Genomic DNA, 19820 nt, shown 5'->3' with positions numbered 1-19820 from the left:
ACCAGGCGCAAACATGGCCACGGAAGACAGACAGGCAATCGGGCCGAACAACACTCAACCGCCCGCTGCTTGGACCAGTTAATGGCCTTTTTGGGAAGGCCCAGGAGCAGTCCTCCGAGAAGGTCCTCTCATCTGCCTGCTCCCTCCACACTGGGTGACCGAAGATCAGGAGCGTGGGACTGAAGTGCAACCCAAAATTGAGCAGCTCCTTTCACATAATGAATGAAAGGAGGACTGCCACCTCACATTCTGTGTAAACACAGCCCAGTGTACTCTTTTAGTTTGGACCAACAACAAATTTGACTGTAAATTAACAAAAGTTCAACTAAAACATAAATCAAATTAAAATTTGGTTTTCCGGGTTGACGAGGCACTCCAGTCCCCGCGGCGCCCACCGGTCGCGGAAATACTCAAGCGTGCCGGCGGACACCGCGTGCTCCATCTCCAGGGCCACCCGGGCGCGAACATGGCCGCGGAAGAGAGGCAGGCAATCCGGCTGAACGACCCCCCGGACCAATTGATTGCTTTTTTAGCCAGGCCCACAAGGATGACCGTAGATCAGGAGCGTGGGACTGAAGTGCAACCAAAAATCAAGGAGCAGCCTCTTCAGGTAATGAAAGAGGGGCTGCAACCTCTCACATTCTATATAAACGTGAAACACGGACTCCTCCAGGCCGCAAAAAATGCAGGCGGCCTGGGAGTCCGTGAACCTATTTAAAACCATATTGCACGGGACCGCTCCGTGCAACACCCTCCAGGCCAAGTCCCCGATGGAACAAGGGAGGACTCCCGCGTAGAGAGCCCTCCATTGGGGACCTCCGCCACTCAGCAAGACGCCACGCCAAGGCGTGTCCGAATGGCAGACGCAGACGGCAAAGTGGTGTCTGCGCAGGAGCAGCCCGTACAGGAAACTCCTCCGCACGGAATGAAAAGGCACGGAGGGTCTTTCCTCGAGACGGCGCAAGTTGTGAGGAGCCGGTTTCCGAGGGGAGTTTCGGGGCCGGGCGCCGATTAGGAACTGCGTCTGAACGGGGGCAAGCTCGGACGGGATCGCCCCATATGCTCAAGCCGCCTCGATACACCTAGTGGAGCCGGGGCCCAGTGCCACTTTCACCGACTCAATGGCTTGGACCACGAGCCGGACGTTGGCCCAGGACAGGCGCCGCGCCCGCTCCTCCGCCATCGAGCAGATCCCCGACTCTGGTCACCTTGCCAGGCACAGCCCTGCGCTCCGCCAGCCACCCGAACCCACGGTCGTGGAGGTGCGGATTCCTGAGCAACGGCTCCCGAAGGAGAGCCGCTGCTCCTGAGGGGGTTTGGGGTGGGGGGGGGGGGGGGGGGGGGGGGGGGAGAGAGAAAGAGAAGAGCTCCGCCTGGAAGCGACGTACTTCCAAACCCATAGCAGTTCCTGGTAGAAGACAGGCAGCTCCCGCAGGCTGGCACGCATGCCGCCCACTTTCACAAACAGGAGCTGCGTGGCGTAATTGAGGCCGTGCAGCTGGTGGAAGAAATACGTCGCCAACGCACACCATCTCAGCGGACACAGCCCAGCGTAGCTCTTGTCTGAAGACAACCAAATGTTATCAGAAAATAAGCAACGACTCAAATTTACAAGGAGACAAAATCCAGTCCAATGTTGGACAGTTTATTTACAGTTAGTGACAGTTGATATTACATATAGAGCCCAGGTCTCACAGCTCTTTGTACAAAGTCACACAACCCATCAGTCCCTGAAAGGACAGGGTCTCCCACACAGTTATATAAACACAAGTACTGAACACAATAAGCTTCAGTCACTCTCCCCCAGGGTGTGTTTGTCAAACAAGTACTCTCCCATGCCATTCTCAGGGGCTCCCAGTCTCTTCAAGTTGGTGATGTGATCTCCAAGCTTCTTGATTATCTTCACTTGCTCATCCAAGTAGTGGGTCTCCAGGAAGTCACACAACTGAAAGAAACAAAAAGTGAAACTAGTTATGGCCAGTAGCAGATATCAAGGAACATCCAAGCTCCCCCCACTTCCTCTAGAGTTGGGACTTTAATCCTCTTGGACTGGAGGATAGTCAAGTGGTGTAATTGAGATGATGTAAATTTGCTCAAATGATCTAGTAATTCCTTTACAATAGATGCTTAGATCCTGGAACCACTGCGACACACTTATTCTCAATGTCCACATAAGGCCAACTGTCCCATCCTCACCCCAACCCCCTTAAGACCCCAGGAGACACCCCAACGCAAAGCGATTCGGCATGTAGATTGTTGAATCGGCTCAAGGACAGCAAGGTTCCACCACCTCCAACATACCCAAAAACCCACCAAGAACTTACATGAGGGTCAGTGCTCCCAGTGGAGAGTTTGTGCAGATCCAGCAGACTCTGGTTGACATTCTTCTCCATCTGCAGAGCTCTCTGCATCACCTCCAGACCATTGCTCCACTCATCCTGCTCTGGTTTCTGAAGGTGAAAGTCACAGTTCACTTACAATGAATTAAATAAAAAAGACACAAGACAGCACAAGGAAAACAGGGGTGAAAAGCAGCCAGAAATCCATGTTACCATGAACCAATGTGTCACAGGAATATAGAATGACAGCATTGCTTTAGAAAGTATTGGAAACAAGGGGAACCCAACAGAAGGCCACTCATTTATTGAATCCAACCTTGATGTCCTCCAAGATGATTCGGCCTCCACGCCGATTCTGGAATTTCATCAGTTTCTCAGCATCCTCGTGTTTCTCATGTGACTGCTCCTTGAGGAACTCGGCAAAGTGACGCAGGGCAACATCATCCCGGTCAAAGTAATAGGACTGTGGAGAGAATTTTAAACAGCTTCATCAGACCTAGATCTTCATATACAATGCAAGATTATATTTACCCCTAGTTAGCTAGTGAGTTCTTAATCTTGCAAAAATAGATAGAACCATAGAAGATAGGAGCAGTAGTAGGCCATTCGGCCCCTTGAGCCTGTTCCAACGTTTAGTGAGATCATGGCTGATCATCCAAACAAGTACCCGGTCCCTGGCTTCTCCCTTGATCCTGAAGATACCATTGGTTAACTAGCAAAATGCAATTCACTTCACTAATCTGAACATGTTGGCCAGCTTCTCCTCCCAAGAACCAGGATGAAACAGTCAACCAGCAAATAAAAACTATAAACTACAGTTCAGGATTATATTTCATGACCAGTCAAACTAAACTCTACTGCTGGATAAGTAGTCCCTCCTCTACTTCCTGTCATTCAGATGAGATGTTAAACAGAGGCCCTGTCTGTCCTCAGGTGGATGTGAAAGATCTCAAGGCACTACTTCAGAGAACAGGGGAGTTCTCTCCAGATTCCCAGGCCAATATTTATCCCTCAACCAAAACAGATGATCTGATGAGTCTCATTGTTTGTGCAAGCTTACTGTGCACAAATTGGCTGCTGCATTTCCCACATAACAGGTGGCTTCATTGACTACCTCCCAAAGTGCCTTGTAGCCAAAGAGATCTAGGCACAGTGAACAAGGCTTCAACACCAGGATTCCCAGAACTTCACTTCCAGTTAGAGAAAGCTAGTGAGGACCTGCCATCATGTCACTCACTACAGTCACCCCACTGAAACTGAACTTTGTTTCATATCAACAAGCACCAACAGTCACTTGACCAGGTTTGTGCTCTTCTGTTACAAACTCAGGCAGCAGCTGAGCTAGTTCCATATATTAAACCTGCTCAACAGAGTGCAGCTGCTACAAGGAGCAGGCCATCAACACAACAAGCTCACCCTGAAGTACTCACTGCTCAAACATTGCTTCCCCAGGTAAGGAAGTCAAGAGAAATATAGTTGAAAGCCAGTTCATGGAACTACAGAATGTCCAGCTTTTAAGAATACAGCAACAAGGAATACAAGACTCACCATGGAAAGATAAACATAGGAGGAATAGAGCTCCATGTTAATTTGCTTGTTGACAGCATCCTCACAGTCCTTGTGGTAGTTCTGACGTACTTGGGAGGCCATCTTCACTATTTCCTGTTATACTATTACTGCTCACTAGCACCTAGAAAGTTCAAAAACTAACCCTTTCTAACTCAAGCTCTTGTATTTATACTACTGGGACAGCCTGCATTCAAACAAGGAATGACATCACCAATGATGATTGACAATCCCTGAGAGCCAATCAGGAATCTTTCCTGAATCCAGGCACCAATTAACAAAGGAGAGGGGGTGTGGGGGAGGAGGGGGTGAGACCCAGAGCCAATCAGAGCTATGGAAAACCGGCAGGTTTGGGAGATCAGTCTCGGTGATGTCATTGCTTTTGGGTTCCTTGACCTTCTTCAAATCGGAAAGTCTCTCGTTGTTTGATGCTCTCATTTGAATTAAATGACAATTTGCTGCTTTCCAAAAGCTCAAGGTGCTGAGAATCATCCTTCGCTATCGATGAATTTTCCTACAATTGTTCCTTCATCGTCGCTGGGTCAAAATCCTGGAACTCACTGCCTAACAGCATTGTGGGAGTACCTTCACCGCACGGAGTTCAAGAAGGCGGCTCACCCCCACCTTCTCCAGTGCGACTCGCGCCGAGCAATACATTCTGGCCGTTGACAGCGACGCCCACATCCCGTGAATTAATATTCTAAAAATGGAATAAATTGATTGGAAACATCTTTGTGTGTTATGGAACATACACCAGAGTATTATTCATTTCACATTTTCAGATTCTGTAGAACCGGGACCCATGAGGCTTGACTTTCCATTAAATATTTCTCCCCATCACACAATCCCTTCGGATGTAAAGACAGAAATTTCTCTTCCAGAAAAAACAGGCAAGTTCCCGATGGCGGGGAGTCCAGAACCAGGGGTCACAGTCTAAGGATAAGTGGGAAGCCATTTAGGACTGAGATGAGGAGGAATTTCTTCACCCAGAGAGTGGTGAACCTGTGACATTCTCTGCCACACAGGGCAGTTGAGGAAAATTCATTAAATATATTCAAGAAGGATTTGAATACATTTCTTGAGGCTAAAGGGATCAAGGGATATGGGGAGAAAGCAGGGACAGGGTACTGAATTTGGATGATCAGCCACGATCTCATTAAATGGCTGAACAGGCTCGAGTTGCCGAATGGCCGACTGATGCTCCAATCTTCTATGTTTCTCTGTGTATTTTCTAGCCCGTCACTCGGGGAGCTGCTACCAGGGCTGTGCTTCTTTGTAGTCAGACTGTAGGAAATGTATCGGCACGGAGCGGGGTGAACGTCGACCTCATAGATTTTGTGAGATGCAAACAGTTACCATTAGTGCCGTTCTGACCTCAGTGCGGGGAGTGCTTGCAGCCGAACCGCACCCGAGTTCAACGTGTTAAATTGGTATAGAACCTCGGTTAGACTACACTTGGAGTACGGTGCACGGTTCTGGTCTCCATAGAATCATAGAATAGTGCAGCACAGAAGGAGGCCATTCGGCCCATCGAGTCTGTCCCGGCTCGTTCAAAGAGCAATCCAGTTAGTCCCACTCCCCCACTCTTTCCCCAGGAACCTGGAACTTTTTTCTACTTCAAGTATTTATCCAATTCCCTTTTGAAGGCCACTATTGAATCTGTATCCACCGCCCCATCAGGCAGCGCATTCCGAATCCTAACCACTCCTTGTGTAACAACGTTTTTCCTCCTGTCGCCTCTGGTTCTTTTGCAAATCATCTTAAATCTGTGTCCTCTGGTTAGCGACCCTTCAGCCATTGGAAACAGTTTCTCTTTATTTACTCTTTCGAAACCCTTCATGATTTTAAACACCTCTATCAAATCTCCTCTTAGCCTTTTCTGCTCGAAGGAGAATATTACAAAAAGGATATAGAGGCACTGGAGAAGGTGCACATTTGATTTACAAGGATGATAGCAGAACTGAGAGGTTATATCTATCAGGAATGACTGAACAAGCTGGGGCGCTTTTCTCTAGAAATAAGAAGGCTGAAGGGTGACCTAATGGAGGTCTTTAAAATTATGAAGGTGTTTTGATAAGGTAGATGGAAAGAAAATGCTTTCACTTGTGGGGGAGTCCAGAACTGAGGGCCATAAATATAAGATAGTCACTAATAAATCTAACAGGGGATTCAGGAGCAACTTCTTCAGTGGTGAGAATGTGGAACTCGCTACCACATGGAGTAGTTGAGGCGAAGAGCAGAGATGCATTTAAGGGGAAGTTTGGAAAGAAGGGAATAGAAGGATATGCTGATCGGATTAGATGAAGAAGGGCGGGAGGAGGCTCGTGTGGAGCATAAACACCGGCACGGAGCAGTCGGGCCGAATGGCCAGTTTCTGTGCTGTAAATTCGATGTAATTCTTAAAACACGGGCGCCTGTAAAGTTTTTCACATCGAGTGAGCTGAAGACTTTGTTTTGTCTGAAACATGAAGCCATGAAACCCGTCAGCACGCAAACCCATCCCGACTCGTAGAATTGCGGCTCATTATCGTGTGAAATGTGGGGACTCAGATACCCCAGAAATGCCTCCGAGAGATGCAAAGACATCAACGTGGAATGGCTGAAGACGGCAATTTCATTGCACCTGCTGCAGTTCTCAGCTAAGTTCCTAAATTAGCGTGTAAACACTGGCGTGTTGCAGCTGCAGCATCATCAACGGATGAATTCATTCCTGGGGGTGAAGGACACAAATGGAGATGCAGTCGGATTTGGAAAGGATGATTGCTATTTGGTATGAACTGCACAATGGGCCTGAATACCAATCAATACATTTATGGAGGAGCTGCCGGTATTGGGTTTATACATTGATGGAACAGGCAGGGAGGGGGAAGAGAGTTTCAGGAGAAGTATCTATTTAACTTGGGGGTTTTACTTTGTGCATTTAATGAAATACATTTACTCCTTCCGGAAGGATTATATTTTGTGGGAATACAGTTCCGCACGTATTCCTCGTCCTCCAATACCTTACCCAAGACCATGAGTGTTGGCAGGTTAGTCAAACATGGTGGGGGAGGGGGAAGGAGAGTGGTCCCATAACAAAGCCCAATAGGGTACTCACAGTTTCCCAGTAAGATATTTTCAAATTCTCTACCCCAAAGGGCTGTGGATGCTGAACCATTAACGATATTCAAGGCTGAGATAGATTTTTAGATTGTAGTGTGATCAAGGGATATGGAGATCGGGCTGGAAAGTAGAGGTGAGATTGAAGATCAGCCATGATTTTATTGAATGGTGGAGCAGGCTCAAGGGCCGCATGGCCTACTCCTGCTTCTAATTATGTTATGTGGATAGCAAGCCGATATGGCAATTGTTGATTCTCCTCCACCACCACCACATCAATTGTAATCCCCTTATCATGAGTTCAGTGAGCTCCAACATTGCTGGTCTGTGCAGCAGTTATTTGTTTCTCTGCCCAGAAAGGCTATAGCGGCAGTGGTGAGTTTGTTAACGGAGTTACCCCCGCTAATGACTGATGGGGATCTGTAGCAGTTTACTGAATACAAACTGCTCTTCCCCAGGGAAAATATAATTCTTAGAGAATGCGAAACCAGAGCTTTCTCTTCATTGGACTGAAATGACAGAACACAATCACAGCAAATCATCCTTGTGTTTATTATAACTTGTATTTCATTGTAATGGCTAAATTATAACTCTCCAAGCTCTCAAGGGCAGGGGGAATATTCATCACCATGGCAGCAAGTACTTCTATTTAACTGCCGAGAGCCCAAGCTTTGGAATACCCTCCCTAAACCTCTCTGCCTCCTTTAAGACTCTAAAACCTACTTCTTACCAAGCTTCAGGGGTCCCTGGTCCCATTAGCTCATTTGGCTGAACACACCTTTGTACATTAAGCTGTTGTATTACAGCATTGCAGTTTGTTTGCAACACAAGATCGACAAATTTCTTAGAAATACATAGAATATCAAAGTTAAATAGATCAAAATTACCCTGCCAAAAAAATAAATAGAACTGTTCCCATTGGTGGGAGGGTCGAGAACCAGAGGACACAGATTTAAGGCGATTGGAAGGGGGCCCAAAGACAACATGAGGAAAAACTGAACGCAGCGAGTGGTTAGGATGTGGAATGCACTGCCTGAGAGGGTGATGGTGGCAGACTCAATCTCTGTTTCCAAAAGGGAATTAGACAAGTACCTGAAGGATAAAATGGCAGGGCTCCACAGAAAGGGTAGGGTATAGTACTAGCCAAAAGTGCTCCTGCAGAGAGCCAGCATGGGCTCGACAGGCCGAATGGCCTCTTGTGCTGTAACCATTCTATGACCAAATCCCATGACAACACTGCTGCACAGCCCAGTGTAATACTGGAAATGTAACCAAGTTATGTTAACTGGAACAAAAACCACTAAAATTTACAAGGAGACAAAATCCAGTCAAATATAGAACAGTTTATTTACAGTTAGTGACATTTCACATTAAGAGCCCAGGTCTCTCAGCTCTTGCACAAAGTCACAAGCCATCATTCCCTACAGGACAGGCGTCTCGCACACAATTATAAATACAAGTACTAAACACAATAGGCTTCATCCCTGCAGTCACTCTTCCCCCAGGGTGTGCTTGTCAAACAGGTACTCCCCCATGCCATTCTCAGGGGCTCCCAGTCTCTTCAGGTTGGTGATGTGATCTCCAAGCTTCTTGATCATCTTCACTTGCTCATCCAAGTAGTGGGTCTCCAGGAAGTCACACAACTGGAAAGAGGGAAACTAGTTATGTCCAGCAGCAGATTTCAAGGAACATCCTAGCTTCCCGAGAGTTCAATCCACTTGGACTGCAGGATAGTGTTGTGGTGCAATTGAGATTAATGGAATTACTGCATCATTAGATTAAACTTCCTGCAGAATAGGGGCATAGATCCTAAAATCACTGGTCCACATTCACTGGTCAATGTCCACAGTAGGCCAACCTCCCACCACTCAAAAACCTAAAAGGCACCAACACAAAGCTATTGGGCGTGAAGATCTTTTGAATAGGCTCACGGTACCACCACCTCCAACTTAACAAATGCCCACATTACAGCTTCAAGAACTTACATGAGGGTCAGTCCTAACAGTGGCGAGTTTGTGCAGATCCAGCAGACTCTGGTTGACATTCTTCTCCAGCTGCAGAGCTCTCTGCATCGCCTCCAGACCATTGCTCCACTCATCCTGCTCTGGTTTCTGGAAAGGGAAATTCAGACAATTCACTGTACAATGGAATAAACAAACAAACAAAAACAAACAAACAAACGTATTGAAGGAAATTAGGGGTGCAAATATCTAATGTTACCATGAACCAATGTGTTGGAAGAAAATAGAACTACAGCATTAAGCCAACACAACTACTGGAGTCAAATAACAGATGTAGTTAAGGGGAAGCTAGATAAGTACTAGGGAGAGGTGTATAGAAGGATATGCAGATAGGGCTAGATGAAGCACAGTGGGGGGTGGCTCGTGGAGTATAAACTGTCATAGACCCACTTGGCCAAATGGCCTGTTTGTTATAAATTGGAACCAATGGCTTTAGAAAGTATTTGAAACAATCAGTCTACGGGTCCCAGACAGAAGGTCACTCGTTTATTGAGCCAAACCTTGATGTCCTCCAAGATGATTCGGCCTCCACGCCGATTCTGGAATTTCATCAGTTTCTCAGCGTGCTCCCGTTCCTCGTGCGACTGCTCCTCGAAGAACTCGGCAAAGTGACGCAGGGCAACATCATCCCGGTCAAAGTAGAAGGACTATGGAGAGATCAGAAAAGTCGTTGGGTATCCCATGGCAGATCTATCATGGGTATTGTACATAAAACCAACCTGGATTTTGCTTTAATTCAAAGGGTTCAATTCTCACTGAACTTGTGGTACATGGAAACTAGCACCGGCCTACTTACTTCACTAACCTGGTAGCAAGTGGACAATCTTACCCCTAGCAATAGGGAAACTGGCCAATGGAAATGGCAAAAGAACCAGAGGCTACAGGAAGAAACTCAAGTGCATGCACTGCCTGAAAGGATGGTGGGAGCAGATTAAATAGTAACTTGCAAATATTGGCCCAGATCTATTGCCAAGGGGCACTAGAAACAAACCCATTAAAGTAGAGTCTAGTCACAGTACACAATTCATGTAGTACATCAAAGAGGAGAAACTAGTCTGAATCTTACTGGCTACATTCATCCCATGGAACTAAAATTACCACAAGCAGCATTAATTTGGCACCTTCAACACTAATCAAGGCATTTCAGAGGAGAACCACATACCAAGGAATAAAGGTTCATAAACCTTCAGAATTTGAAGTGCTTGGTCAAGGTCAAGAAGTAGGAAAGCAGAGGAGTTAAGGGAGAGTTCCCGAGTAGGGTCAAAGTGGCTGACGGATTTACCACCAGTACGGCAAAGGGAGTTAGCGAAAAGACAGAAGGGCACAAACTGAGAGTTAAAACTAAGGTTAATATTAGGAACATGAGTAGGCCATTCAGCCACTCGAGCCTGCTCCACCATTCAATTTGATCATGGCTGACCTGTAGCTTTACTCCATCCCCCTTGAGGCACTTACCCAAGAAAAGCATCTGTCTTGAAAGCTCCAATTGTCCCAGCATCCACAGCGGGGGGGAAAAGCAGGTAAAGAAAAAAAAAAAAAAAAAAAGTGTTCCAGATCTCCACCACCCTTGTGAAAAAGTGCCTCCTGACTTCCCTCCTAAAAAGGGCTATTTCTAATTTTAAGATTACATCCCTTTATTGCAAAAGCAAAGTAGGGAAAGGCCATGGAGTGATTTAGAAGTGAGGATAACAATTCTGATTTCCACACATTGGAATACACTCTGCATTCAAATATAAACTTCAACAACACACTCAAGAGCCCAGGAAAGAGAGTCATTAAGATACTCAGAATATGGTTCAGTTACTGCAAGGACCAGAGAGGCAGTTTGTTAATGGACACACAAAATGATAAATTGCATTATATTTTAGCTTTAAAAAATGAATTTACTGTGCATAGATTGAGGGGTGGGCTAGACACAGCACAGAATTTAGTAAAGTAACATTACATAGTCTCCATTGTGAAGTGGTCAGAAATACAAGACTCACCATGGAGAGATAAACATAGGAGGAATAGAGCTCCATGTTGATCTGCTTGTTGACAGCATCCTCACAGTCCTTGTGGTAGTTCTGACACACTTGAGAAGCCATCCTAATTATTATTTTTTGCTAAATCTAAACTTTGTTGAAATAAGATGCTGGAATTTAACCAACCCCCCCAAACTCCTACTATTTATACCGCTGGATAATCCAGGGCGTGGCCGCCTAGATGATGAGTGACATTCCTCAATACCCAATCAGAAGTGGCAGCCTCTCTCAGAGCACCAATCAAGTAAAGGGAGGAGGGGAGATGACTCCCAGAGCCAATCAGAACTTTGAGTGCATAATTGGGCTGGAGAACCAAATTTTAATTTGATTATTAAGGTTTATTTGGAGTTTTATTGGTTTATTTACAGTTTTATAGGTTATTTACAGTTTTTATTTGTCTAAATTTATGGGTTCACAAAAAAGAGGATCAGAACTTTGAAAAATGAGTGTCATTGGCTGACAGGGCAATAAGGACCCCAAGGGCAGGGGATGGTAGCCTAGTGGTTAAGTTACTGAACTAGTCATCCAGAGGCCTTGAACTAATGATCTGAAAGACCTGGGTTTAAATTCCCACAGCAGCTGGGGAATTTAAATTTATAGAAAAAAAAGAAGCATCCCAATCGCCCTGACTTTTCTCAAACACAGTTTGAATATCTGGAATCACAGGCTTATCTTTAGGCTAATCGATTGGGACGATTAAATCATCAATCGGAAACACTTAAACCATAAGTGGCCCCTTTTTAAAGGGGCACAAACATTAAGTTCCAAATTATGACAAAACCAACATAAAAACCTTTAAAATTATAATTGAGTTCCCTGGATCCACTCTGCACTCCAGTCCCTCTGGTGCCCACCGGTTATGGAAAGCCTCAAAGGGAACCGTCAGACACCGCGTGCTCCCTCTTCAGGGACACCCAGGCATTGGTTGTAGCCGCGGAAGGGAGGCGGGCAGCTGGAGCGAACACCCCCCCCATCGACCGCGCTCTGCCTGGACCAGTTGAGGGCCACCTTGCCCGGGTTAATTGAATCCTCCGTTGTTTGCGAGTCAGTGTCTTTTTAATAGTTCTGCGTGGTTCAGTGGGTTGGTCATTTTCAGGTTTCTGCGGGTTTGAGGCAACATCCAACCAAATCAGTGAGTCTGCAAAGCGGGTCAGGTGAATTGAAAGAGCGTGTGATGAATGTGACAAACACAAGCGCTCAGAAGTAAGAGAGGAAATAGCAGAGGCTCTGACCATCATTTTCCAATTTTCTCTGGCAGAGGACTGGAGGACTGCTAACGTGGTACCGATGTTTGAAAAGGGACCATGTACAGCAGTCACCTCAAAGCACGGGAGAGGTACCACCAACGCTGCCTCTGCAAGATCCTGCAAATCCATTGGCAGGAGAGGCGCACCAACGTCAATGATCTCGCTCAGGCCAACATCCCCAGCATCGAAGCTTTGACCACGCTCGATGAGCTCCGATGGACGGGTCACATTGTCCGCATGCCCGATACGAGACTCCCAAAACAAGCGCTCTACTCGGAGCTCCGGCACAGCAGGAGAGCCCCAGGTGGGCAGAGGAAAGGCTTCAAGGACACCCTCAAAGCCTCCTCGAAAAAGTGTCACATCCCCACCGACACCTGGGAATCCCTGGCCCAAGACCGCACAAAGTGGAGTCGAAGAATCCGGGAAGGCGCCGAACACATCGAGTCTCTTCGCCGGGAGCAAGTGGAAGCCAAGCGCAGGCAGCGCAAGGAGCGCACGTCAACCCAAGCACCCCACCCACCCGCCCCTTCGACCACCGTCTGCCCCACCTGTGACAGAGACTGTAGGTCCCGCATTGGACTCATCAGTCACCTGAGAACTCGTTTTTAATGTGGAAGCAAGTCATCCTCGGTTCGGAGGGACTGCCGAAGAAGAAGAAGAAGAAGTTTAAAAATGGAGAATGGGATAGACTGAATAATTACAGGTCAGTCAGCCTAACCTCGGTGTTGGGAAAATTATTGGAAACTGTAGTGTATGTAACTGTTCTACCTTTAAGAGAACTATATTAGGTGTGGCACTACTTTATCCTGGCTGGGGTATAATGTAATACCGACGGTGACCACACCGGTATATAAGTGCTGTGGCAGAACTTATTGGGCAGATTCGCCCTGACCTTCGAATAGTAAAGTCCTGTTTAAGTTACTCTTGTAGTCTGTGTATTACTTCGCTATACAACCCACAGACTTTACAGTGGCGACGAGTTCGATCTTACCCTGCGGCAACAATACTTCTGAAGAAGTAAACGAGTGTTGAGAAGAGGCACCAGCCCTCGTCGTTTTGCTGAGAGAAAACTCGAGTCTGCAGACCAAGAAAGGAGGAAGATTTCAAACACGAAGTCTTCCATCAGCAACAGGCACGGATTGTCCCTTCTGCCACGGTGGTGAGTGAGCCGATCAACACGAGAAGCAAGTCGGCCACGGTGACTGTGAGTAAAGGGAAAATAGAAACAAATAAACGGAGGATAAGGGCGGTGCACTCGACCACGGTCGAGGGGGAAAGGAGCCGGACAGAAGTCGGGCCCAGAGGCGATGAGGCTGGGGCAGCGTGGAGCAGAAGCCGCGGTACAAACGGGCCGGGGAGCGTCGTGAGACGACTAGACCGCGACGGCGAAAAAGGCCGGACAAATACCGCGACCACGAGGCGCTGCGACCGGGATCGTAAGGCGCGGGAAGATATAAACATAAATAAGCCACGGAGAACTCAGCCGCAGCCGGGGAGGAAAGCACCGGACTGCGAGAAGCTGGGAGGCGCGATTGGGGTGAAAAAGGCCAGACAGTGACTGAGGCCACGAAGCGCTGCGACCGGATCGTAAGGCGCGGGAAGAGATAAAAATAAATAAACCGCGGAGAACGCATCCGCAGCCGGGGAGGAAGCACCGGACTGCGAGAGGCTGGGAGGAACGATTGGGTGAAAAAGGTCGGACAGTGACCGAGGCCACGAAGCGCTGCGACCGGGATCGTAAGGCGCGGGAAGAGATAAAATAAATAAATCGTGGAGAACTCAGCCGCAGCCGGGGAGGGAAGCACCGGACTGCGAGAGGGCTGGGAGGCGCGATTGAGAGCCGCGCGAGTGGGAGAGACAGAGCCCGAGCGAGAGCCGCGCGAACGGGAGAGACAGAGCCCGAGAGAGAGCGAGCGACAGCCGCGCGAGCGGGAGAGACAGAGCCCGAGGAAGACTGAGCGAGATCCAGCCCAGCGGCTGAAACTGTTCGCCGTCAACGGGTTGTACCCAGCACCGGAGAGACAGAGCCCGAGCGAGGGAGACTGAGCGAGATCCAGCCAGCAGCTGAGACTGTTCGCCGTCAACGGGCTGTACCCAGAGCCGGTTGCCCGGCCGAGAGAAGGGAACGCGCTGAAGCCGAAGCGCAGGCTGCGAACCCCGAAAGCCAGCGGCTGTCGCCCGAGGGAAAAGCTTACCCCTCCTGCCAGGGGAAGAAAAGCGGGAACCGCCATCTTGAAAGTGGGCGGGGAAAGAAGATAAGCGCGGGAAACCGCGGGAAGACGCCAGTAGGCGGAGAAAAAGACAGAAGCGGGAACCGCCATTTTGAAAGGGGCGGGGAAAGAAGATAAGCACGGGGAAACCGCCATCTTGGAAAAAAAAAAGAGTTAAAGAAATATTTCGTTGTTGTTTATCAGGGAGGTGAAGATGCCTAGGCGTGGTAACATCAACGATTTCGATTCCGAGGTAGAAGATTGGGCCACGTATGTAGAACGCATTGAGATATATTGTGAGGCCAATAAAATAGAGGATGATGATAAAGCTATAACCTTGCTAAACTCGATGGGGGCGAAGACATACGGGCTATTGAAACATCTTCTAGCACCAGTTAAACCGGCGGATCAAACCTTCGATAATATTGTTGCTGTTCTGAAGGATCACTTGAACCCCACACCGCTGATGTTGGCGGAACGATTCAAATTTTATGCGAGAACGCAACGGAAAGAGGAAAGCAACGCGGAATACTTGGTCGAACTGCGTAGGCTAGCGAAATATTGCCAGTTTGGAAGAAATCTGACAGAGGCATTGCGAGACAAGTTCGTGTGCGGGTTGTCGAAGGAAGGAACGCAAAAGCGACTGCTCGAAGAGAACGACCTTACACTGGATAGGGCTGTCCTTATTGCAGCATCACACGAAGCCGCAGCGAAAGGAACTGCGGAAATGCAGCTGAAGGCAGCGGTCCTCAGTGTGGATCAAATTACTTCGGGTGCAACGAAATGTTATCGTTGTGGGAAGACAACACACGACCAGAACCAATGCTGGTTTAAAAACCAGGACTGTAGGAAATGTGGCAAACTGGGTCACATAGCGAAAGTATGCCGGTCAGGGAAGAAGACCAACAACCAAAAAAAAAGCCATCACAGGAAAAGTACAACAAAGTACACAAGGTGGTTGAGAAGAGTTCAGATGAACAGAATTTGGATTCAGACCCAAGCGGCCAGGAACTGGGTAGTCTGAGAATTCATAATGTGAGTAAGGAAGCTGACCTACAAACTATCTGGGTCATGCTAAAAATAGCCGGAGTCCAAGTGAGAATGGAATTGGACACTGGATCAGCCCTATCAGTCATAAATCGAAGGGATTACAACCGGCTATTCTCACATATACCCTTGAGAGATACCAAGTTCGTATTGCAGACATACACGGGGCATAAAGTATACCCCATGGGAAAGATAAGAGTCAAGGTGAGAGACAGGGGCAAAGAACACCCCGGAATGGACTTATACGTACTACCTGAGGGAGGACCACCACTTCTAGGACGGGAGTGGATCAAGAAAATAGACATGGAATGGCACTACCTCAAAGCAATAACGAGTGAGGACTCGGGGCAGACAATCAGCTCAGACTCTGAAACGGATGACGATAAGGCCAGCCCAAGCATGAAAGACAAGTCTAAAATGAACTTGCTGACTACGGTTGGTAGAATGAATGTGGGCATAAAGGCTTATGCTCCAGAGGAGAACAAAGTTTCAGAACAGAATTCCTCTGAACAACAACAACATAGCTTGACAGAGAATTCTGAGTCTGTTCAAGTTACAGACATATATATTACTGAGGAACATCGAGCTCGAACGCAAACTTATTTCAGATTACGACAGCAATTAGAACAATTGAATTGCCGTCTCGAGCAAGAGATGAAAGCAATGAAAAAGTTCTATGATACCGAATGGGAGAATCTGGAAAGACAACAGAAGCAGCTGGGGAAGAAAAGGGAGCAGGAGCACACAAACCGTCTGCACGAGGAGGCCAAACGAATCAAAGCTGATTCGGCTTCTGAAGGGGCGTGCTCCAATCCGGTGGAACAAGATGGGCCGCAACTGAAGGCGCTGGTTAGCAGGTTGCAGGCAGAAAAAGCTGAGTTGGTCGACATGACTTCCGAGCTCCTACTGAAGTTGGGTGCAGCATCACCGGACGATTCATTTGTGGAAATTCGAATGATGGGGGCTGCGGATGATGGCGAAGTAGAAGCAGCAAAGGAGCCCCAGGACAAGGTTCTAAACAGCCCTGCAGCTAATGGAAAAGGGATGATGGCAGAAGAGTTAACAGTCAGCCAACTCATTCATATGCTGAGGGATAAAACTCTAAAATGGGAAAAACTTAAATACGAGCCTCAATCTTCAAAGGGAAGGGAGCTCTCAAAAGTCATTGGAAGAGCTGAGGTGGCAACCCAGACTGAGAAGTCTGCAGCAGAACAGCCCTTGGATGCCAAAAGTACGCTGACGCACGGCAATGTAGAACAACAGAATACTGAAACAGCTACTTCAGTAGAGGGATTGAATAGTCCGATCAATCAATCTCTGAATGAAGTTGAATTATTGAAATCACAAATGAGGTCATTAGTAAAAGACTTGCAGGAAGCCCAGAAAAAGCGGGATGAATCTGAACGCATGATGAAGTCTCTTCAGGACAGATGTCGGGATTTGGAACAAAAGTCGGCTAACGTCCAGCTGGGTAAGGAGCAAATAGAAGACCCTCTCGCGGGCCTAGCTCAGGACGACACCGAATATTACCATGATCTGTTGAGTGACACTGAATATTACGAGGACCTGGTCTGCCCAGCTTGTGCCGAGAACTCCCAAAGTGCCGAAATCAGGATGAATCACTTAAAGTCTAAGGAACATAGGGAGATGGTGGCGTTACAGCTGGTAGCTGACAATGGAGCCCCGAGAGTCTCCAAGAAGCAAAAAAGGAAAAGACGAAGCAGAAGATGATAACCATCTGAACCATTATTACCTCTACCCGATCACACACGTGGTCCCCCGAACGGAGCCAAATCAGTTGGAAAGTAGGAAAATTTCCCAAGGCAATCCAACTGTTTTATGTTTGTTTTAAAAAGTCAGCAATGCTGGTTCAGAAGTGATGGAAGTAAAGCTGTTAAGTCTAGGGAAGGACTATGGGATGAGTCCCTCTAGCAAGGTGACCCGACTACACCACGGAGGCGTGGTCCGGACCGAGTCAAGAAGATCGGAGACTGAATCTGTGAACTGTTTCCCGCAGAGACTGAATCTGTGAACTGTTTCCGCAGAGACTACCTCTGTGAACTGTTGTAACATGAAGTTGGATATGTTATGATGTTATGTCAATGGGGAATAAGTATGTTGTAAGCTAAAAAGGGAGGATTGTAGTGTATGTAACTGTTCTACCTTTAAGAGAACTATTGTATGTAACCGTCCACCTTTAAGAGAACTATTTTAGGTGTGGCACTACTTTATCCTGGCTGCTGTATACTGTAATACCGACGGTGACCACACCGGTATATAAGTGCTGTGGCAGAATTTATTGGGCAGATTCGCCCTGACCTTCGAATAGTAAAGTCCTGTTTAAGTTACTCTTGTAGTCTGTGTATTACTTCGCTATACAACCCACAGACTTTACAGAAACATTTCTGAGCGACAGGATAAATCTTCATTTAGAAAGACACAGATTAATCAGGGACAGTCAGCATGGATATGTTAAGGGAAGGTCATGTCTGACTAACTTCATTGAATTGTTTGAGGAGGTAACAAGGAGGGTCGATGAGAGTAGTGCGTTTGTTGTAGTCTATATGGATTTTAGCAAGGCTTTTGATAATGTCCTGCAAGGCAGACTGGTCACAAAAGTAAAAGCCCATGAGATCCAAGGCAAAGGGGCAAGTTGGATCCAAAATTGGCTCAGAGGCAGGAAACAAAGGGTAATGGTCGAAGGGTGTTTTCATGACTGGAAGGCTGTTTCCAGTGGGGTTCCGCAGGGCTCAGTAATGGGTCCTTTGCTTTTTGTGGTATATATCAATGATTTAGACTTGAATGTAGGAAGTATGATTAAGAAGTTTGCAGATGATACAAAAATTGGCTGTGTGGTTGATAATGAAGAAAGCTGAAGACTGCAGGAAGATATCAATGGACTGGTCAGGTGGGCAGAACAGTGGCAAATGGAATTCAATCTGGAGAAGTGTGAGGTCATGCATTTGTGGAGGGCTAACAAGGCAAGGGTTAAATGGTAGGACACTGAGAAGTGCAGAAGATCAGAGGGACCTTGGAGTGCATGTCCACAGATCTCTGAAGTTAGCTGGATAGGTAGATAAGGTGGTTAAGAAGGCATACGGGATACTTGCTTTATTAGCCGAGGCATAGAATATAAGAGCAGGGAGGTTATGCTTGAAATGTATAAAACACTGGTTAGGCCGCAGCTAGAGTACTGCGTGCAGTCCTGGTCACCACATTACAGGAAGGATGTGATTGCACTGGAGAAGGTACAGAGGAGATTTACGAGGACGTTGCCTGGGCTGAAGAATTTTAGCTATGAGGAAAGATTGGATAGGCTGGGTTGTCCTATTTATCCCTCAAATAAAAACAGAAAATGCCGGAGACACTCGGCAGGTCAGGCAGCGTCTGTGAAGAGAGAAACAGAGTCAACGTTTCAGGTCGATGACCTTTCGTCAGAACTGGAAAAAAGCCGGAAATGGAACAGATTCTTAAGCAAGTGAAGAGGCTGGGAAAGGGGGGAGGGGAGGAAAGAACAAAAGGGAAGGTCTGTGATAGGATGGATGGCAGGAGAGATTAAGAGACATTGAGAGATATTCAAGGCAAAGGGAGATGGTAATGGGACAGGTTAAGAAACAAAGGATGGCTCTAGATGAAGTGTAAATTGTGCTTTCTTTTAATATTAATCCCTCAACCAACATAACAAAAACAGATGATCTGGTCATTATCACATTGTTGTTTGTGGGAGCTTGCTGTGTGCAAATTGGCTGCTATGCTTCCTACATTACAACAGTGACTACACTTCAAAAAGTACTTCATTGGCTGTAAAGTGCTTTGAGACATCCGGTGGTCATGAAAGGCGCTATAGAAATTCAAGTCTTTCTTTTCCCTAGTCTCATTCTTTTGTATTTTCCAACATTAAAATGCCATTTTCCACCCAGCTATCCCGATCCCTTTGTATTTGTAGGTCCGCCTTGTAAAGTCCGCGCCTCACTAATACACGGACTTCGGGAGAACAGTTTAACAGGTACTTTACTGAACAAGAGGCAACTTCAAACTGAAACTACAGAAGCCTGCTAGGGCCTTTTATACAGGGGTGGTCACTGCCGGTACTGCAGTCTAAGACCAGTTATTCCCTTAAAGGTACATACACAACAATTCCTCCCCTTTTAGATAAACAGCACATAACATTCATTTCCCAACTAAATAATAACTAATTACAATTACAATTTCCTCAGTAATATATACATCAACTGAAATAGTCATTTATAAGTTCAGTCTTTGAAGA

The 19820-nt window shown here is 46.9% G+C and overlaps 1 protein-coding gene across 1 annotated transcript in view; it reads right to left on the bottom strand.

Annotated features, from left to right (window-relative positions):
- Positions 1 to 1607: 1607 nt before the first annotated feature.
- Positions 1608 to 19820, bottom strand: part of LOC147099818 (ferritin heavy chain-like) — a 33741-nt gene continuing 15528 nt past the window's right edge. The window contains exon 5 of the mRNA XM_085969245.1: positions 1608 to 1945. Within this exon, the coding sequence (XP_085825371.1) occupies positions 1790 to 1945 (156 nt within the window). The 3' untranslated portion in view covers positions 1608 to 1789. The remainder of the gene's footprint in view (positions 1946 to 19820) is intronic.

This window comes from Somniosus microcephalus, chromosome 28, assembly GCF_052327205.1.
Source record: "Somniosus microcephalus isolate GS21.2 chromosome 28, FLI_Smic_1.0, whole genome shotgun sequence".
Classification (NCBI taxonomy): domain Eukaryota; kingdom Metazoa; phylum Chordata; class Chondrichthyes; order Squaliformes; family Somniosidae; genus Somniosus; species Somniosus microcephalus.
The sequence above is the reverse complement of the archived record's forward strand: the minus strand, read 5'-3'. Positions and strand labels throughout refer to the sequence as shown.